The sequence below is a fragment of the Ovis canadensis genome, chromosome 8, assembly GCF_042477335.2.
Source record: "Ovis canadensis isolate MfBH-ARS-UI-01 breed Bighorn chromosome 8, ARS-UI_OviCan_v2, whole genome shotgun sequence".
Classification (NCBI taxonomy): Eukaryota; Metazoa; Chordata; class Mammalia; order Artiodactyla; family Bovidae; genus Ovis; species Ovis canadensis.
Window position 1 is genome coordinate 50,577,572 of NC_091252.1, and position 22,775 is coordinate 50,600,346.

At 36.7% G+C, this 22,775-nt stretch overlaps 1 protein-coding gene across 5 annotated transcripts in view; it reads left to right on the forward strand.

The window, feature by feature from the left end:
• MMS22L (MMS22 like, DNA repair protein) overlaps nucleotides 1-22,775 on the forward strand; it is a 124,469-nt gene that overhangs the window by 29,836 nt on the left and 71,858 nt on the right. For all 5 annotated transcript variants that reach the window (XM_069599233.1, XM_069599234.1, XM_069599231.1 and 2 more), the window contains 3 exons: nucleotides 6,208-6,327; nucleotides 8,858-9,084; nucleotides 10,943-11,446. In XM_069599233.1, coding sequence (XP_069455334.1) covers nucleotides 6,208-6,327; nucleotides 8,858-9,084; nucleotides 10,943-11,446 — 851 coding nt within the window. The remainder of the gene's footprint in view (nucleotides 1-6,207; nucleotides 6,328-8,857; nucleotides 9,085-10,942; nucleotides 11,447-22,775) is intronic.

A 22,775-nucleotide genomic window follows, 5' to 3' on the forward strand; every position in this document is an offset into this window, starting at 1 on the left:
AAGAAACTTTCTCTGTAAATTTAGGTCTAGCATAAAGTCAAAGAAATATCTGTCTTGTGAGAGAGGAGGTCATTGTAATATTTAGAAAAAAGCGGTCCATTCTCTCGAGTAATCTCAATTTTGTCTTGCCTTGATTGTATCAAATTAGATTTTATAAGTAGTATAGGACAACTTGCTGGAGTTCTTGAAACCAATTTTGTGGGTTCAGTAGGTGGTCATAAAGAATAAATAATGTGTTTGGATAGAGCTATCAGTTTGATTATCTGTTTTTCCCCATTGAGGTAAATTAAAATCTGACCATGCTCGTGTGCTTTGACTTCGTCTCCAACTGTGAAAGAAAGAGTCTGTTTGCAGTGTTAAAAAAAAAAAAAAAGTTTTACATATACAGCAGTCTTCAAATAAAATTGGTGGGCATTCCGCTGTAGTTTTGATTAAGCAAATAATGTTCCAAATCTTTTTGTAGCCATAGAGAATCTTCCAGAAACAGACACTGAGCTTTGTTAGTAAAGAGGACATATACTGTTAAATTTTGCTTAAACTGAATAGTTAAGTATTTGCTCTAAAACGTTCTTATGAGGTAATCCTGTGTAACATTTGTGAATGCTAACAGTAAGCATTTGTTCTACCTTTGCAGCATCGTTATTTTCATATGAAAAGGGACGTTTTTAGTTTTATGCCACTTTTTAAATAAAGCCTCATTATTTTCTGAGTTCACAACAGTTTTCTTTCAAAGGTCATGAAGGGGTGCAAGGAGAAATCCTAAGCAAGCCTAATATTTAAAAAATATTTTTATTTGTCAAATCATCCTGAGAGTCTTAAGGCTAAAAAAACTCAGAATATGATTAGTTCTGAATAATGTGGGTCAGTCTTTTAATTACTAATCCAGAATTACTGTGTTTCTTGGACAGAAGGATTTTGACTGGGATTTGAAGTCTAACTCTTTGTTTAGTCACTGAGTCATGTCGGCCTCTCTGTGACCCCATGGACTGTAGCCCGTCAGGCATCTCTCTCCATGGGATTTCCAGGCAAGAATACTGGAGTGGGTTGCCTCTTCCTCTTCCAGGGGATCTTCCTGACCCAGGGATCAAACCCATGTCTCCTGCATTGGCAGGCAGATTCTTTACCACTGAGTCACCAGGGAAGCCGCTAACTCTCTTTATCTAATCCTGATAAAATCCCATCAGACTGACAGTTACTATTTACCTTGAACATAAGTTTTATTCTCCAGGTGGTTTCTGATAGGCAAGTTAGTTACGCATAAAAAATGAACCCCCAGTTGTTATATTGCCATTTCTATAAAATAAGCTAAAAAATGTTTTTATTTTTAGTTTAGTGAAACAATTTGGTGCATGGAATATACCCAAATTTAATATGCCTGCATTTGATCTTTCAAAATAAAAGTTCTAGGAAGATACCCTTTTTGAAAGGACTGAGGTGAGAGATCAGCAGCAGACACTGGAGTATTCTAGGATTGCTTTTTATATGAAATAGTTTATATGTACTCATTCAGCTGAGATGAGACACCCAGAGAGCCCACAGGTTCTTGTAATAAATGTAGAAATTGAGTAGTGTGGGCTCTGGATTTGAGATAGGTAGGTTTGAATCTACATGGAAAAGAGCCCCACGGGCCTTCTGGTTTATTAAAAATTAGAGAGCGTGGATTTAGATAATGTTAATCAAAATTCTTGGTTTAGGTAGAGTTTGGCTTCAACACTCACAAAATTAAAATATGTCCATTTAAGGTACAATAGTGTGAATGTGTTGCCTTTATTATATGATTGTCAAGACTAAATGTTTCAGCTAAAAAAATTCATTCAAAGCGACAGCTGTCGCTGTGCGAGCACTATCCATGGCACTAAATGTACATTTTCCACTTACGACAGTCTTGTGAAGTCCCATTTTAGACATTAGGAAAACTGGGACACAGAGTAAGCCTTGTCCAGGTTCACTCAGCTAGCTAGGAAGTGGCGAAGCTGGAATTTGAATCTTCATATGTGTTTTTCAGTCATTCCAAAGTGAAGTCTGTCAGTCATGTCCGACTCTTTGTGACCCTATGGACTGTAGCCTACCAGGCTCCTTTGCCCATGGGATTTTCCAGGCAAGAGTACTGGAGTGGGTTGCCATTTCCTTCTCCAGGGGATCTTCCCAACCCAGGGATCGAACCCGGGTCTCCCACATTGTAGGCAGGTGCTTTACCATCTGAGCCACGAGGGAAGTCCGTCATTCCAAACTCCCTCAAAACACTTGACCTTGTAAGATTCTTAATAAAGCTCTGCTTTTTGTTGTTGTTGTTACTTTAAAACTTTCTTTTTTGAAACTTCTTTGCTCTTATGTCTTTGATTAGTAATGTACTTTGATTTGTAATATCTGTTTTGGAAATACTTGTGGAAAGCAACTATCTCAATTTTCCACTTTTTTAAATTTGTTTTTGTGATCTTCTCTCCCTCCAATAAGTCTTATGATGGGAAAAATGTAAGGCAGGAAGAAATTAATATACTCAGATGCTCTCAAACATTCTTCCTCACCATATTTCAGCTGTTTCTCCATTATCAATTTGAACTAAGATGTCTGTTGGCTCCTCTACTTCTATTGTAAATTCTTATCTCTTTGGCTTTCTGAACTTGAAGATGGGCAGATCATTTAATTCAGCTGATGTGCGCCCACCTACACAATTTTTAATGGAAATTTTTAAGACGCACTAAGGGAACATGGTTCAAAACAAAATAATGGATGAATATACAAAACATGAGAATGTGCTTTACAACAAATACAGTGATTAATTAAAAAAAGAAACTTACTTTTCAAGTCACATGCAACTGACTTACCCTGCCAGAACTGTGGAGAACATGGTATTTTATAAGACAGTTCTTTTCATTTTAATCTGTAGCCAGTAGCAAGAAAAGGATGGGAAATTTATCTCCTTTCCTTAACAACAAAAAAAAGGAAAACTCCCCCAGGATACTGTATTTAATTTCTTCTTGATTGGTTGCAATGGAAAGAGCATGGGCTTTGGTCTCACAAACTTTGATTCAAATCTTGCTCTGGTCACTAAGAGCAATCTTGATCAAATCTGGTGTTGATTAGATGTTCATTTTTTTCCCTCATGTTTTTGGAAGGTGGTGTATTATAGTATGTCTAACAAGCTTTGGAGTCATGAGTCCTAACTCCTTCCCATATGCACTTGGGTAAGCCATTTATAATTTCTGAACCTCAACCCATTTTTGTTTTTTGTTTTTTTTTTGGGGGGAAATGAATGTAGTAAAACTGAGATGATATGAGACATACATGAATAACATGTAAAACATCATATATCAGACACATACTTGGTATTTAACCTTTTTTTTCCCCAAACTTTGTATATTTTTATGGTTTAAAATAAAATAAATTTTTATAATAAATTTTTGTGAATTTTACATGTAAAATGATTTTCAGATACCAAACAAAGCAATACAAAACTCTTCAAAACGAACCCACTTTTTTCATGTAATTCACTTTTTAATCTTGCAACATAATTAATTTAGTATGTTTTAATTCACATCAGTAGTGTGACATGTGAATAAACCTACATCTAGTTTAATAGTTTCATGATAAAATCAAAGAACGTTAGTGACCAATGAGGGTTAAATGAGTTTAATTATCAGAGGAACTAAATATCTTTCCCTAAACCATAGAGCTACTTGATGAAAAGCAACACTAGAACTCAGATCTGTTTTGTTGATAAAACATTTACGGAGTCTCTTTGGTGAAGCAGGCACCGTGCTAGGCCTAGGGAACATTATTGCAGCCCTTAGGGAACTCATAGACTTGAAGGCGAATAGGAAGGTAAGAACTGTGTGTGAAGTGTCCATGAAAGTATGTAACTTTGTACAGGAAGTGGTGATCCCCTTCCCTTTCTGAAATACTTCTCTCAGAGTGCATGATGCCTGGTTTCCTATCTACTTCATTGGATTTTGCTTATAGGCCTCCTTTTTCTTGATACCTAAATTTTGGAAAAGCAATAGGCTGTCAGTTCTGGGTTCTTTTCTGTTTTCTGTCCACAGTCTTTCCTAGATTGATCTTATCTAGGCTTTTAGCTCTAAAACCCGTCAGTGTGAAGGTAATATCCAAATTTGCATCAGTAGCTCTGACTTTTTCCTTGAGCTGTAGACCCATAAATTGTCTGTGTAATATTTCTACTTGGTTGCCCTGTGCACTCTCTCATCTGTTCCCTCCCTGTTCTTTGCCACCTTAAGAAGTGGTTCCATCAATCCATTTTCTTAAGCCAAAACTTAAGAATTCCCCTTAATTGCTATCTTTCTTTCATACCTTAATATAAGTCATCCACAAATTCCATCAACATAACTCTAAAATTGTCTGCCTGTCTTAATCTTACAGTTTCACAATTATCTCGTAGAATTTTTAGTTGGTGGGAGGAGAAGGAAGTAGAAAAAAGGAGACATTTTAATCTTCTGTAATGAAATAACCACATACCTTTGTTGAAAAGAGACAATACTGAATCCACTCAACAATTCTTTGCTTAAAGCATACTGTTTCCCAGGCACCTTCACATTTCCAGCATGTCTGCTTTGTACTTAACCTTTGTCTGCTTTTCTGTTACGCTGGAAGTTCTCTTTCAGCTCTTCTAACTGATCTTATACCTCTGTTCTTATCTGCTGTTGTCATCTTGCTTGATCCAGTGTAGCATTTTTGAAACATTCATTTCATGTCACCCCTGTGTTTACAGTCCTGTAAAGGTTTACCAACATAATTAAAATACAGTCCATACTTCTGATTGTGACCTGAAAAGCCTTAAATGAGATATGGTTCCTGACTATCTCTGACTTAATCCTGTAATACCAATGCTAAGTCACTTCAGTCGTGTCTGACTCTGTGCAACCCCATAGATGGCAGCCCACCAGGCTCCCCCGTCCCTGGGATTCTCCAGGCAAGAACACTGGAGTGGGTTGCCATTTCCTTCTCCAATGCAGGAAAGTGAAAAGTGAAAGTGAAGTCGCTCAGTCGTGTCTGACCCTCAGCGACCCCATGGACTGCAGCCTTTCAGGCTCCTCTGTTCATGGGATTTTCCAGGCAAGAGTGCTGGAGTGGGTTGCCATTGCCTTCTCCGATAATACCAAGCTTACTGCTAATTCAGGAAGTTTCCATGTATTTTCTCTGCCATTAGTGCTTTACTTTTCATTTCTGTATGTGGTTGGCTCTTTTCCATCCAATCATTTAACCGAAATTCCAGCCCTCAAAAGCTCAGATGTTAAAGAGTCTGCCTGCAGTGCAAGAGACCAGAGTTCGATCCCTGGGTGGGGAGGATCCCCTGGAAGAGTAAGATGGCAACCCACTTCAGTATTCTTGTCTGGAGAATCCCATGGACAGAGGAGCCTGGCAGGCTACAAGCCGTGTGGTTGCAGAGAATCAGACAGGACTGAGCAATTAACCCTCAAAAAGGCCTTTCAGTTCGTAGTTCCTGATAAAAAAATATGACCCACATCCTCTGTCCGTTACTCTACCACATTACTCTGCTTTTGTTTTGCTTTTTGCAGTGGTTGTAACTGTTTACATTTATCAGTGTAAACAGTTTATATCCTTGTTTTGTATCCTCTTTTTCCTTTTTCCCCAAAGTGTAACTTCATTATGCCTAGCACCTTAGAATAGTGCCTGATATATAGTAAGCTTTGAATAACTGACTGGAATTCAGTGTTATGTCAGCTTTTAACAAACATGCATGTTATTTGATATATAAGTTTAAAGTGTCACTTTTTTACTCTTACTATTGCCACATTCTAAAAGGTTAAAACATATGTACTTTGGCAACGCTCTGAGTTTTAGAAGAATAACTCCTATATTTCTATAAAGAATTACTTAAGTATGATTGAGTCTTCTGTGTTTTTAGATAACTTATGCTACTTTCTGGTTAGGGTTTCTCTTCAGTCTCTGGGTTCAACACTATTCAGTTATTAAATACCTTTGCAGTTATTAAATAATTGAGTTAAAAGTCAAACTGAGTTATGTAATTTCAGTTATCATATTAACCTTCTCTAAAGCAAACTTATATACATTATACTGATTCAGACCTTCTGGTCTGAAGAAGAGAATGGGTATGACTTGGTGATATATATTTATATTCTTTTCAGGAGCAGGTTATTTGCAGCAGTGTCAAGTTATAATAATGTGTGTTGGTCATTATTTAGTTCCTCACAATTTCAGTTTATTTTTTAGGATGGTATACTAGAAGAGCAGTTACGAATGTATCTTCACTGTTGTTTGACCCTTTGTGATTTCTGGGAGCCAAACATTGCAGTTGTCACCATTCTGTGGGAATATTACAGTAAGAACCTGGTGAGTAAATAGAGTATGAATTTGTTCCTGGAATTTGAACATGGTATTTGGGGAATGTTTTTATGGTTTAATTATATATAATTACAGAGCTTTCTTAAAGTTAATTTTTCAAAGTAGATTAGAGTAGCTAAAAAATATCTTTATGTTTCACATTGTCTAAAGAGCATTGACATAGGGGAACAGAGCATCTGACGTCCGTTTTCTCTTAAGGGTGAGATTAATAAGCAAAGAAACCAGAATTGTGCCAGAAAGATGTTTTTAAAAATCCTCATTTATAAATGTTTTCTAACAACTACTGATTGCTTGCCGCACATTGAACAGTTAATGGTATCTTGAATAAGAACTCGGCTTGGCATTTGAGTAGCTTCTAGGCTACTAGGCAGAAGCACACATACTGTAGAAAAAAAGAAGAGAGTTACAGTACTCTGGAATGCTAGAGGAAGGAGTATCTGGACTTGTAGAAGTGTATGGACTTCTAGAAGACTTGATGAACTCATAGTTTTTTAAATTGGCCTGGGGAATAAGTAGAATTTTCCAAGTACAGAAGAAAATGAACATCCAAGCAAAAGGAATAGTGTTTTGAACAAGTGTGTAGAGACATGACGGAGAAGGCAATGGCACCCCACTCCAGTACTCTTGCCTGGAAAATCCCATGGATGGAGGAGCCTGGTAGGCTGCAGTCCATGGGGTCACTGAGGGTTGGACACGACTAAGCGACTTCACTTTCACTTTTCACTTTCATGCACTGGAGAAGGAAATGGCAACCCACTCCAGTGTTGCCTGGAGAATCCCAGGGACAGGGGAGCCTGGTGGGCTGCCGTCTGTGGGGTCGCACAGAGTCGGACATGACTGATGTGACTTGGCAGTAGCAGTATAGAGACATGAAAAAACATGATTTATGCCTACTGTTTTAAATAGTTCTAAATGATGAGTCTGAGGTGACTGTGGAGAAATACGGGAGATGAAGAAAGTAGAAAAGTTAGTCCAGGGCTGGATTCTGAAGGGTTAAAGATAGCATGCGGTTGAGTTATGATTTATCCAGGAGACATTGGAAAGCAAAGATGTGGCACATTATGTATGTGTTTGAGAAAGTTTTTTTCTGAAAGTAGTATAAGGGAAGTGGATACAGATGAGATAGTAGTCCACTATGGTAGTATAAGTAAATAATGCAGCAAATGAGAACTAAAATAGGGGCAGTGAATTTAAAAAGAGAGTAAATTTGGAAGAGAAAATTTTAAAAGTACATTTAAAGGATTGTTACTTGTATATGGAGAGGAGAAGATTTGGAATGTTTGGTTTTCTGAGTAAGTATATAGTGAAATGTTCAATCAAGACAGAAAAAGATATGGAGGACTTACAAGTAAATTACAAGTTTGGGTCTATACATAATTGAACTTATTAAAAATGAGGACAATACATTTCTCTGAAATGTATGGTCAGTCTGGCTGGAGAAATGACCAATTCTAATTTTCAGGCAGAATATATACAAGATGGGTCTGTAATGTCTTGTTATACCTGAAAACAGAAGGTATCCAAGTAAGCTGGAGTTGTGTCAAAAGAACATAGGAGCCTGCTTTAAGGAGCTCCCATTCCCCAGTGCTGGGTAAATTTGGGCATGATAAAGAATAAAGACAGCTGTGGATTATGTGTTTAAATCCTCGAGTTTGTGGTATTTTTAGAAAAGTTGTTATTCTAGAAACTGTAAATAAAGGAAAATATAAACTGAATATTCTGAAATTTGAATATTCCGAATATTCTGAAATTTGATATTTCAGAATACCAAATTTCAAACTAGTTTAGAAGGAACGAGAGAATTAGAAAATCACTATCTTGCACATCTGTTGAAATAAGCCATCTGGATGATGATCATCCCTGGCTGTTCAAATGGTGGGGGTCACTCAAATGGGTCGATCAGCGTGATCAGTCTTAACATCACAAAAAGAATGAAAGTCAGAAGTTACGTGCCTCTTTGCTAACTGAAATGGGAAGTACTCAAGACTGCCATTGGAAGATTCTCACCAAAAAACTTGACCTGAATCTGATCAGTCCACTAGATAGAGCTACCAATTTACAGAATAGATAGCAGATGAAAGAATACATTAAGTGACTCCAGGAAGATGTAAGGAAGATCTTGAAATGTAGCAAGATATAAGCCCCTAAAGTTAGAATTTAGGAAATGCTGCACAATAAATTACCTGTTAAATGGTATGATGAATCCATTGGAAATTTTTATAGGATAAAAGATTTAAGAAGCATGTCAACCAAATGCAGTGTATGAATCTTGACAGTATCCTAATTTGAACAGACAAACTGTTAAAAAGACATTTTGGGGATAATCCAGGAATTTAAAACACTCCTTTGTATTCTGTGCCTGAATGGAATTTTTATTTTAGGGGGAATATGTGGTAATGGCTGTGTACTTTTTATGATTAAGAAGAGTCTGAATTTTAATGAGCTAGTTGGGATTTACAGCTTTCTGTTGTTATTTATTCAGAGATTTAATACTTGTTTTCTGTTTTTTTCCTTTTAGAATAGTTCTTTCAGTATTTCTTGGCTTCCTTTAAAAGGCCTTACATATATCATTAAGTCACCCTTGGCTATGCTAGAAATGGTGAAGACCTGCTGCTGTGATAAACAAGGTCTTGACCTGTATAAATCCAGCAGTAGTTACACTATTTTCCTTTGCATTTTGGCAAAAGTTGTCAAGAAAGCAATGAAGAACAATGGTCCTCATCCTTGGAAACAAGTCAAGGGAAGGTGTGTGCTATATCTTTCTTTGTCATGAATGTTCACTTACATCTTTGGAGAAGTGTTTTTATGTGTTTTTTAAGGTAATTTGTGCTTGGATGTCTTTATGGTTTATCTCTTAAATGTATTTGTTCAAGGACAGCAAAATATGGAGCATTTTGATCTTGCCAATCTGTTACAGTATGAAACCAACCTAATATCCCTAACTTAGGGAAGATTTTAGTTTCTTATTTATCTCATCGGTCCTGAAGAATGAAATCCCCTGTATTAAGTGCAGGGATAAAAGACAACTGTTGTTTTTCTTGCCAAAGTTAATTGTAATGTTTCATGTAATTCCTTGCATATATTTTATTAAAACTTACAGAAATAAAAATCATGTCGAGATTATGAATTGGCAGATGATAGATTCAGTCTATAAAATTTTGTGTTCTTTGAGTCCATCAGTCTCACAAGCCTAGCTTTCTTGAATGAAAACTAGCCAGAATATAATAGGAGCAAAACCTCTGATGTCCTCATTTGAGGAGTATGCCATTTTCGTTTCTGGTGTGGTAAAACAAACGTTTGGTCACATTTGCCTAGTGTTGTCCTTTTTTGAGAGTTTTGCTTGTTAAATGGGTGTGATTCTTACTGTCTTCCCTTATTCTACTTTTGCCTATGAGCCCCTTTCCTAGCCCTCTGCAATTGACTGTTCTCCACCGCTTGCTTGGCTTAAGCAATGGAAGCTTTTGTGGCAGAATACTTACTATTTCTGGTAGATGCTTCTCAGTAATCTCTAAATGAAATTCCTGTTTGTTTCACACAATGAATAATTCTTGGTGATACAGTTTGGATTTTTATCTAGAATATATTTTTTGATGGTATCTTTGTTAAACCTTCAGTAATTAGGTAGCTCAAACAGTAGTTACTTTTCTTTTGTTCTGTTTGCCAGTTTAGTTTGGAATCTTAAATGTTTTTATGGAAAGCATAATACTCTGAACTTTATTGCTTAAAGAAATTGGATTTGTAATACTGTATACCAAGCCTATCATGGATATGATGGGGAGGATGTGAAGATAATTAGATCTTTATCTTCAGGAGCTTATCAGCTTCATTATTTATAAATAAACATTTAACTTCTCATAAGCATTAGTCATTTCTGTTTTGAATAAACCAATTATAAAAATTGCAGAGAAACAACAATCCCTAAGTAAGATTAAAAATGAATGGTGTTCACTTCTGATCACTTAATTAATTAAAATGTATCAGCTCTTAATTATATTAAGTAGTATTGACAACAGATTTTTAAATGGCTAGTCTTGGATATTTGAGCACTAATAATTTTTCTTTGTGAGTAGGTAAAAATAATTTTTCCATTACTTTGCATTGTCTTAACATATAAGTATAGTAAGAGCCAGGTCTTTGTGAAGGGTAGAGGGAGAAAGAATTTAAGGAACATTGTTATATAAAATTGCCCTGTTAAGAGTTCTATAAAGTACATCAAGTTGTACTTAAAAGAATTATATATTCTTTCTTATTTGTCAATAAACATTGAAAAAGAAAGGTAATGGGGGGATTAAAATAAAAGGAGAAGCCAAGTACTATGGGGAAAATAGTATTTCTTCTACTGTCCTTTGGGGAAAGCCACTGAATCCTTTGATTCACTTATAGATACTTGCTGCATCTTTGAGAAATTTGAAGGTTGAGAGGGGAGGCATATTCTATGAGTTTTGTTTTCTAAGCAACAAAAGTGATACAATAGCCCCATTATGTAGAAATAGCTAAAAATTTAAAGTGATGAGACTGTCATGAGTATTGAGTTAAATGTTGTTTTAAAAGATGGATTTTTGTGAATGAAGCTGTTAATAATTCATTTGTTTTAATTTTATAGGATATATTCTAAATTCCATCAAAAAAGAATGGAAGAACTAACTGAAGTTGGTCTGCAGAACTTTTTCAGCCTTTTTCTACTGTTAGCAGCTGTGGCAGAGGTGGAAGATGTAGCAAGTCATGTTTTAGGCCTCCTGGATTTCCTCAAGCCTACTTTTAAAACATCTCCTCTCATTTGGAAGGGTCAGATGGCCTTCCTCTTAATGTATACCCAGAAAAATCTGGACATTGGTGTTTTGGCTGAGAAATTTTCAAATGCTTTCCGGGAGAAAGCAAAGGAGTTCTTGGTATCTAAGAACGATGAAATGGGACAAAGACAGACTCTTTGGACCCTTCTTTCTATATATATGGACAGCGTTCAGGAGGTGTTTGAGACAAGCCATTGCCTGCATCCTTCTCATGAAAAACTGCTTAATGATGGCTTTAGTATGCTTCTACGAGCTTGTCAAGAAACTGAACTTAGGACAGTATTGAGTTTTCTACAAGCTGTTCTGGCCAGAATCAGGTATGTTTTCCAGTGATGTGCTAATGTATTAATTTGTTTTATATTATTACCTGTGTTGATTCTGTGTTAAAGTTTTCCTTTCGACACACTCATGAAATTCAGTTGTAAAGAGAGCAGTTAAAGGAAGTTTTACTGCATTGTAGTGTAAATCAGTAGTTTTCAAACTGTCCTTTCAAACAGCGCTTCTTCGAAAGAAAGCTTACATGCAAGCTTATAAAATTCAACTCTGGTGCAATCCAGGAGCCATGCCTCTTGGCCCCATCTTGCCTCTCTGCTGCTGCTGCTGCTAAGTCGCTTCAGTTGTGTCCGACTCTGTGCGACCCCATAGACGGCAGCCCACCAGGCTTCGCCATCCCTGGCATTCTCCAGGCAAGAACACTGGAGTGGGTTGCCATTTCCTTCTCCGATGCATGAAAGTGAAAAGTCAAAGTGAAGTCCCTCAGTCATGTCTGACTCCTAGCCACCCCATGGACTGCAGCCCACCAGGCCCCTCCGTCCATGCCTCTCCTAAAAACATTATTATCCATCAAAAAAAAAAAAAAAACATTATTATCCAGAGGAATATTTCAGACATTCTAAGCAAGACCATGAACTCAAATCTGAGGTGACTTTCATTGAAACATATGCAGTTTTGTGTACTTAAGGAGATTTTGGCCACATTGTACCATTTTTTTAAAAAAGTTATTTTCTTTAAGTAGTTTGCTGCAGAGTTGTAGCCTCAAACACATGAAGTGATCTGTGCTTAACAGCCCCGTCATGTCCTACTGTTTGTGACCCTGTGGACTATATAGCCCACCAGGCTCCTCTGTCCATGGGGATTGTCCAGGCAAGAATGCAGGAGTGGGTTGCCATGCCCTCCTCTGAGGGATCTTCCCTACCCAGGGATCGAACCGAGGTCTCTTGCATTGCAGGTGGATTCTTTACCAACTGAGCCACCAAGGAATCCCCAAACACATGAAATACTCCCAGCTAAAGCAGTGTATTCTAAGAGTGAGATAGGATTGTTCTATAGCAAGTTTTGTGTAGATGATGTTCACCAGTCATCTGTACAAAACTTAGCTTTTCTCAGATCTACATGAATTACACAAATATGCAGATGCACTCAGACCCAAACAGTAATGGATGAGAACAGTGGTCATGCTATTTATTGCCTTTAAGGCTCTTTTCACATAGCAGTTTCACCTTTGAAGTTCATGTTCTTAAGAAGTTAGATACTACTCTCAGTGCAGTTAGGTATAGAAATACAATTTTATTTAAAATCATGTCTGAAGTTAATGAAGAGACTGCTTCCCTTTTCTTAGTTGCACATTACAAAAGTAGCATCTTTTTCAAAGATACTAAACTTAATGAAATTTCTGAATTTTGGATATTTCATTACCAATTTCATATATTAATGATCTTAATTTACATTGGGCTGTGTGTTCATAGAGATCAGTCCATGGGTTTTCACTCATTAGGTTTTATATAGTTTTTATATTCATGTACTCTAGTTCTTATGCAGATAATCATCCCTATATCCCTAAATGTAAGCTGAATCAAATATTTAGATGGACGGATAGATAAATAGATAAGTAAATGAAGAGCCAACTTCATTAGAGGAAGCTTTTACTGATTCTGGATCTTCTCCATGAAATAATTTGTTTGTTCTTAGTCTAGTAGAGTTTATTAGCAGATGCTATACTTTGCCAAGTGCCAAATTCATTTTGTTCAGTTTTTAAATAAGTAGTAAGCAGTATTTTCCTGTGCTTTTTGGGCACAGTTAGAAATTTCCACATTTCTGGTACCATTTTTGGTTTGTTTATTTATATTCGTCTGAATATACAAAGCAAGAAGGAAAAAGAGGGTCTAAAAACCGGTCTAAACCAGCCTGGCGATGTTGCTGCAGCCTGGGCAAAGGAATAGGAGTTTTTAGCTTTAAAACCAAAGCAGTTTCAGTAGTGTTGGGAAAATATTGCTTGCAAGTCCTTGTAAGCTGTTCACTATAATGCATTTTTGTTGAATCCATGAGGGTCACTATTCAGAAGTACAGAGGTAGGAATCAAGAGGGCATAATGAAGACTGTCAATTATATAAAATGAGAGTAACTTTACATTTATATTAGGAATTTCTTTAAAATTGGATCTGGTTTGAGTGTGTTAATTTGGTGTCATCTTGAACAGGGGGCAAGGAGTGTGGTCTACGGGACTAACCAATAAAAGACACAAATGTTGATGCTGATAATATTTAATTCTTTGTAGAAATGTTTATTTTTGGTTTTGCTTTATACTATTCAACTATGATCAGAAGCAGTTGCTATAAGAGAATGTGAAATCATGCATAACTTTCTGTCACCAAAATTATCAAGCAGTTTTAACAGAAGTATGAGGTCAGTGTGTGAATGAGACTGGTGTAGTAATGTGCAGGTCATTATTAATGCTGTCATGGTACAGGCACTGCCATCTTTTAAGTTTCTGAAGCTTGCATAGTAATTTGCAACAGTCCTTCAATGAGACTGATTGCAGTACATAATAAGAGGGACTGTGACTTGCATGGTTTCATTTTATTCTATCAATCTTCAATACTTCCAAGCAAATATTGTTAAGACAGACTTGCTTTAGTTTGGGATATTTGCAGGGTAAGGGCCCCAGAGATCATTCAGGGTTGTTTACCTTAAAAAGAAAAAAAGAAGGGAGGGAGGGGAAACACAAGAAAAGTCCTCTAGGTATTTGATCGTAAGGAGATGTGTTCCTGATCTCTTAACTCCAAATTTGGATTCATTGAGGTTCTTTCCAGAGGACTCTTTTGGGTATGCTACAATATTTTTACTATTAATATTATTAGGAAGTTCAAAAATAATTTGAATCGTTGTTAAAAATTAAAGCATAAGCATTTCGTTTTAAGTTAAGAACAAAGGTAAATTCTTGAATTTTGATTTAGATGGAGAAGGTGGGTTACATAGATTGATGATATTTATTCCTGACTGCATCCCTGACAAAGGAAAGAATGAAATACTTTACCTTAGCAATCTCTTCTGTTTTGTAATTCAGGTGGGAGTAAGGTACCAGTCCTTGCATAAATGTGTGTGCAGGATGTGTGTGTGTGTGTGTGTGTTGAACTGGGTAATAGTTTTATAACTGTATGACAGTGAAATTATAGGTAGGAAGGAACTAAGATCACTGATTATAGAGAGAAGCGGCTCCCTCTAGGCTGTTAAGAAATAATAACTTCATATGCCACTTTCAGCTAACTGGATCTGATGGCTCACCAGAGCATTCTTTATTGCTGATTAAGTAGCATTATGAAAATACTGACTTGGTTATGTTAACTAAATGCCTCCATGTTTAAAACTCCGAATGTCAAATAGTTTTAGCAGTCATCTTTAACATTTCACATTACCTTTCTGGAATCATATTTCTAGTTCTCACTTGGCTGTTATTTGAGGTTAATATAAAAATGGCAGTCTTTCATTTGTGGAGTTAGGTGTAGCCAAAAGCTTTTCTTTAATTATATCCATTCATGCTGCTATAGTTAAGGGTCTGTCAGCATTTCCATTATAAACCTCCATTTTCAGGGTTTTATAACACAGCTCTGAAAATTAGCTCTGGGCAAAAACTTGACATGCAAGGCCTCATGAGATTCTCCCTCCTCCCCATCCCCCTGTTTCATTTTTACTGAAGTAGAGGTGAGTGATTTCAAAATGCCTTTTGGCATCTGCAAATATCATTCGGAGTTTAAAAAGAAACAATAAATTTTCAGGCTTTGTACCTGTTTGTTCTACCACTTAAGGGAGGTTGTGGACTTATGAATTTAAGTCAAATGGATATTGATCAACTGACATCCTATCTTGTATTAAACAAGAGCCTGGTTTCAAAGAAGTCTAAAGGCAGCTGAAAACTTGTCTAAGATGTCAAATGTGCAGACTAAGAAATAGTTCAAAAGGGAAGATGACCTGTTTTTGATATTCCATGTGCTCAAGTGCGGCTCCTTAAAACGTTTAAGATTCTTTTTTCTGGCTTCAAAATACATTTGAAAATACATACATTTTTTCATTCTTTTTTTTCCATGAACTTGCAAGTTCATCTGTTAATGTATCTTTTTTGACATTTGGGATGGAGGTGTGTGTGTGTGTTTGTACACATTATGCAAGAACTATGTAGCATTCTCCTCAAATATTTTCCATGCTCAATAGTTCTAGTTATTTTAAGATTTATTGGTATGACAACATTTATTCTAAAAACAAATTTTATTTTAATCTTTCCTTTGGGAGAGAACTGGAGATTTTCTAGGCAGGGAAGGAGGTAGTTCAAAAGGAAATGTTCTTGTGAGGCTGTGCTGATCGCCAAATAATTTACATGATTTTTCAGAAAAAAACAGAGAACTCTCGACAGTATGCAAGCCTTTTCTTCCTTTTGTTATTGAGTGTTCTGTTAGTATAATGGGTTACGGCTTTTAATTACTGAAGAATTGTTTACTACAAAACAAGTTAAAACCAATATGATTTTTTTTAATAATCAAATTATTTTGACTTGTTTACATGCAGAGTTTCATTAGTATACCCCAGATTGCCCAAAACATCTGGGGTTCTGCTGTTTCATCATGTGTATATATGAACATCTGCCTATATGTACATATATGTGTATGTGTGTCGTATATACACATAGGTACATCATTTATACTATGTATATGAAATGTATACTTTATGCAGATTTTGATTTGATACAGATTTTTAGGACAGTGTTCTAATAATTTGAGAGAGGGAGCACATGAGTATGCCCCATGGAAAAATACATTTACAGTTTTTATTTGAAAAATCAGACAGTTGTGTTGCTCGCTAAGAGTGATCCATCTACCAGTTTTGGTTGCTTCAGAGAAAGCGTAAGCATCTCTAAGGGAATATAGTAGTATTGATATTGTGGAAATATATAAAATGTATAGATTTCTTTTCATTAAATAGTTCATAATGAGATTTTTACATGTATACTGTGAATTAACTTTTTTATTTGCTTATGTACTCTTTGCCAAGCTTGAATTGCACAAAGCATAGCCCTTTTATGTTACATATTTTATAAATTCATGCAGTAATATAAACCTCTTACCCTAATAACTTGGAAATTTTTTTATTATTTTGCTGAAACATATGCTATTTACTTAATTTTTCATGTATAAGAGTTAATATTTGGGTCATTTATTTAGTCTCCAACTAGATCTATTAATAGATATGCATTCTCCTTGTATAAGTACAAAGTGATTCTTTTAAAGTACTATAAGGGAAAAGTTATGTGTCCAAATTTTAGCCTTATTGGTAAAATGGGGATAATAGCACCTCACCAGGTTATTTTAAGGGTTAATTATAACAGTAGTAATGTGAAGTACTGACACAGTGCCTCGTATGTTAGTAATTGTTCAATAAATGGATGTTGCTTTTATTATCATTATTACTGTTTTCAGAAGAGGCCATAATGTATTCATTTCTTTGTACTACACTTTATGCCTGGCAACCTCAGTGTGCTCACGTGTGTGTGTGTGTGTGTGTGTGTGTGTGTGTTTGGGCTTAGATGGTTCTTAACCCCTTCCTAATATAACACCTTTTACGAAGTGGATAGCTCAGTTGGTAAAGAATCCACCTGCAATGCAGGAGACTTGGGTTCTATCCCTGAGCTGGGAAGATCCCCTGGAGAAGGGAAAAGCTACCCACTCCAGTATTCTGGCCTGGAGAATTCCATGGACTGTATAGTCCATGGGGTCACAAAGAGAGTCTGCAACTGAGCGACTTTCACTTTCACTTTTGATGTATAAATGAGTTAGTGGCTTCCCTGGTGGTGCAGAGGTTAAAGCGTCTGCCTGCAATGTGAGAGACCTGGCTTCGATCCCTGGGTCGGGAAGATCCCCTGGAGAAGGAAATGGCAACCCACTCCTGTATTCTTGCCTGGAGAATCCCGTGGACGGAGGAGCTTGGTGGGCTACAGTCTACGGGTTGCAAAGAGTTGGACACGACGGAGCAACTTCACTTTCACTTTGATGTATAAATGAGTTAGTGTCTATGTTGTAAAAACATGGATTGCAGAGAACATGAACATTGCCTCACAATTATAGAACTGTTGGAAATTGTGATTCTGTGTTACTAAGATGATAAGGAGCTGCTGTAGAGAAATAAGAGTAACTTTTTAAGGTAGAAATGTGATATGTATGAATGTCCTTCCTTTATATCTAGTTAAATGAGAGAATTTAAGTCTTCTTTGGAGGAGCTTGTTTATGATCCCAACCTTATTCTCACTGCCATTTCTTCCATGTTAGACCATTATTAATGTTTGCCTGATCTTCTGGCCTTCTGTGCCTTGCCTCCTCAGACTACCTACCTCTGTTTTTTTAATTGGCTTTTCTGAGATATGTCACTTTTACAATTCACTTATTGACCAGCTTTGTTAAGATGAAATTCATATACCATATGATTAATGGTCTTAGTATATTCACAGAGTTGTGTAACCCCTACCACAATTTTAGAACAGTTTATCACCCCAAAAAGAAACCCCGTTAACCATTAGCAGTCACTCCCCATTTCCCCAACCCCCTTTCCCTCGCAATCACTAATCTACGTCTGCCTCTATAGATTTACCTGTTTCGGACCTTTCATACAAATGGACTCATACAACACATCATCTTTTGTGACTCATTTCTTTCATTTAGAATAATGATTTGAAGGTTTATCCACATTAAAGCATGTACAGTACTTCATTTCTTTTTATTACCAAATAATCCACTGTATAAATTGTGTCTTAGTCGCTCAGTTGTGTCTGACTCTTTGCAACCCCACAAATTGTAACCCACCAGGCTGCTCTGTCTTTGGAATTCTCTAGGCAAGAGTACCAGAGTGGGTTGCCATTCCCTTCTCCAGGGGATCTTCCTGACCCAGGAATTGAACCCGGGTCTCCCGTGTTGCAGGCAGATTCTTTACTGTCTGAGCCAACAGGGAAGCCCCCTCTATGAATATGCCAGATTTTATTTATCCATGTAGCAGTTGATGAACACTGAGTTGTTAGCAAAAAAGTGCAATTATGAATATAACATTGCTGTGGACCTTCATGTGCAAGTTTTTGTGTGGACATGTTTTTATTTCTCTTGGGTATATACTTAGGGGTAGAATTGCTGGGTCATGTGATAACTCTGACCTTTTAAGGAAATGCCAGACTGTTTCCTTTGCACCATTTTACAGTCCAGTCTATACAATCCAACCTTATCCGACCTGCAATAAGAATTGCAGTTTCTCCACATCCTCACCAATGTTTGTTGCTGCATGTGTTTCTGAATGCAGTGATTTTAGTGGATGTGAGGTGATTAGTATCTCATTATGGTTTTGATTTGCATTTCCTTGGTGGCTAGTGGTGTTGATCACATGCTTTTCATGTGCTTGTTGATCATTATGTCTTACTTGGAGAAATATCTATTTGGACCCTGTGTCCATTTTTAAATTATTTGTCTTTTTGTTACTGAATTATAAGAATTCTTAATATATTTGGATACAAATCCCTCATCAGATATGATACACAAATATTTTCTCCCATTTTATGCGTTATCTTCTCATTTTCTTTTTTTCTTTCTTTCTTTTTTTTTTTTTTTTTACTTTGTGGCCACACCGTGTAGCGTGTGGAATCTTAGTTCCCCAATGCAGATTCAAACCTGAGCCTCCTGCATTGAAAGGTGGAGTTTTAACCACTGGACTGCTGGGGAAGTCCCTTTTCACTTTAACATCTTTTGTAGCATAAATTTTGAAAATTTTAATGAAGTCCTATATATCTATTTTTTCATTTGTTGCTTCTGCTCATCTGATATTCTCTTGCCATATTTATCTTGTTGGAGAGCAGTTCTGCTTATGTCATTCTGTACTTTCACACCTTTAATGACATCCTGATAAGACACGAGAAAGTGTAATGTCTAATTCCTTATCACAGTTTTTGAAGTTATCCACAGTCTGGCTTTACTTTATTTCTGTACCTTTTTCTTGTGGTTCTCATTTAATCAAATGAAACTATTAATTACCAAGATATCTCCTAAATCTTTTTTACTGTTACATTTTCCTGTCAAAACCAGTTGAGGGTTCAGATCAGAGAATGGCCAGGACAGTAGAGCTAGATCTAAGGACTGAATAAGCTGCCGATATGTGATAACCAATAATTAGAAAAGGGTTAAATTCAAGGAGTGAAAGCAGTTGTTAAGATCACAAGTCAGAAATGGTCAGTGTTGGTGACAGCAGGCAAAGAGATGGGGTGGCAGAATTCAGGAAAATAAAGGGAAAAACCCTCAAAAGACTTATTTAGAGGGATTTGGGAAAAGGAAAAGGTGATTTGAGAAGTTAGTAGTACCTATATCAGGGCTAGAAGCAATCAGTGAGCTTCAGATAGGAGCATTGTACATAGGAGAACTCAGGATTTCAGGCTGTAGTGGACAAATCCCCACCAGTGAGTTGTGCTTTTTTTCTTCTACGTATAAAGGAAGTGTTTGTGTGTTCTTCCTATTGCTGCTATGTCACATCAGTCGTGTCTGACTCTGTGTGACCCCATAGACGACAGCCCACCACGCTCCCCCGTCCCTGGGATTCTCCAGGCAAGGACACTGGAGTGGGTTGCCATTTCCTTCTCCAGTACATGAAAGTGAAAAGTGAAGTCTCTCAGTCATGTCTGACTCTAAGCAACCCCGTGGACTGCAGCCTTCCAGGCTCCTCCGTCCATGGGATTTTCCAGGCAAGAGCACTGGAGCATAGTATAAAAAGTAGGAGTTTTAGGGTCAGTAAACCCGAGATCAGATTGTCCCTCCTTTGCTTACCAACAGTGCCATCTTGAGAAGTTACTTAACCTTTTCTAAGCTTCAGTTGCAAATTTGTAAAATAGTCCTTACTTTATAGGATCTGTATGAATACCTGCTTAGGTCTCTGCTGTCCGTACACACTACCTGTGTGTGACAATTTAATGAATATAATGTGACATACAGTGCCTCCGTTGTACTAGTTCCATACCAGATGCCCAGTGCTGTTCGTAGTTAGTGGCTGTGTAGTGGGCAGCAGCAGAGCTCTCGGGCAGCACTGACTTAGATGCTGTGCCTCCCCAGACCACTGATCAAAATAATCTCTCAATATGTTTATTCATTTACGTTTTCTTCATTTTTATGTGAACAGTTATCCTTTATTCCAAGCTTCTCTTGAAATGTATGCATGTCCATATGTCCACAGTCTTAAATAATCTCACTTTCCTTGGGATTTCTTTAACACTTTCTTTCAAATGCTCTTTATTGCTTTCTACTTTGTATTTTTTTTTCCCCTACAGAGGATACATCAAACAAATTATTCAGCAAATCCAGCTAATATTTATGAGTGCCTGTAGTGATAACAGGCATTATTGTAAGCAGGCACTTGGCATACATCTGTAAACCAGTTAAGTGCAGTGTATATGATATGCACTCATGTATTTCTTACATGAAAGACAGACTGAGAAAATATAAAGGTACTTTAAGTGTTTATTGAAGCTATCACCTTTTCGTCATTTTATATTACATTATTTCAACCATTCAGTATTATTTGATAATGATTTATACTTGTCCCCAGATTTTACCTACTTACCCAACAGTTGTTGCCAGTATCCACATGAAAGTAGAGAACAGTATCTGTGCAGCCAGGCTATGGCTTAATGGATTTAATACATAATCTGAATTTCAACTCTGTGCTTTTTGTCTTCTAAGCACCATTGGGCAGGAGGGACTTCCAGAAAAATGACAGGAGTCCATTCTTCTCAATTAATTGGACGGTTTTTGATGTTATAGAAAAATGAAACTCATGTCTACTCTAGCTGAAAATTTGGGACCATTTTTTAATAACCAAAACTATTCTCCCACTAAAATATGGAAACATGTGGAGTAAGTGGGCCTTTGAGCTTTTCCCTTGCTTTTGAGAGTCTCCAAAACCTCTCCATCTAGGCTGGGTCCACAGGAACACTTTGAATGCAAAAGTAGGGATCATCTGTATTTGGGTTGGGTTGGAAGCAAGGTATTAAATATTTGGAAGAGGGAACTGAAATAATGGAATGGAGGAAATACTTGATAGAATAATTTAAAGCAGTTCCCTGGAGTGGAAGCTTCCTTATTGAAAGGGCCTTTTGAATGACTGTAGCACAATGTAAGAAAATAAGACTAACAGCAAAGCACAGCTGTATGAATTTCAGAAGGCTTGGTACAAGAAAAAGGTATCAAAGTGTCCATGGACTTCTCAGTCTTAGCAACTTTTCTTAATCTTCTATTTTTTTTCTGTTTGCTGTGCCCCTGATGTAATCTCCAGTTGTAACCTAGGTCAGATCTAATATTTAGCCTCATCTCCAAAATTATAAAAGTAGAGAGGTGAATAGAACTTTATAGATTTTTTTCAAGATTACTTTCAAGAAGTAGATGACATAGTTGTTTGCAAAGTTTGAATGAAACAGTAAATTCCACCTCTCATAATTAGGAAAAGGAAGGTAAGAGTGGCATAAGAACACTGAAAAAAACTGTGATAAACATTAGGATAAAAAAGGACAAGGGCAAAAGAAATATACTCTGGAAAGGAAACATTTCATTCTTTTGAAAGTGGATGAGCTCAGGGAATAGAAGTGCCATGATTATTTTCTGTACCAAGCAGTGGAATATTTCTCTTTAGCAAAATGGCAATAAATCAAAAGATGCTGGGATGACGTGAAAGTTACTTTCCCCAGTCTTACTTACATGCCTGTGATTCCTTTTCTGAACCCCATGGTTCATTACAGGTATTTGGACCACCCAGATCTTTGAGGCTTTGGATGAAATTCACTATGCTTATAGGAAGGCATTGGCTACTGTGCTGTTTCATGGCACCACACAGGGCTATGTTTCTTAAACAAAAGATAAGTTGTTATAATAAATATATTAAAGACAGGTAAATCCCATTTGTGTTGGGTTTGCTGAAGTTAACTTGTTTCCAACTGTGGAATGGATAAAAAGACCTGAAATTATGATTTCAGTAGGCAGACCCAGTCTTAAGAAACTCAGGAGATAAACTACTGTTGTGGCTTTTGGCTTTAAAAGGGAAGTGCTCAGAGGAAACGAGGAAGCAAGTAATAATTTAAGCATTTACATTCAATAAGTGTAGTACAATAAACCACTCACTGTTTTTTTAATGATGTGATGCGTCAGAGAAGGAAACTCATTTCTTAATTATCCCATTCTTTTTAGATTAATAAGACCTCAGAAGGCACTATAAATTGTGGAAAAGTAGAGTTATTACAGTTTAAAAATGTTCCTAGATATCCTCACCATCTTCTGATAATTCCCCTAAAGTTAAGTTGTGTTTCTTAGAAAA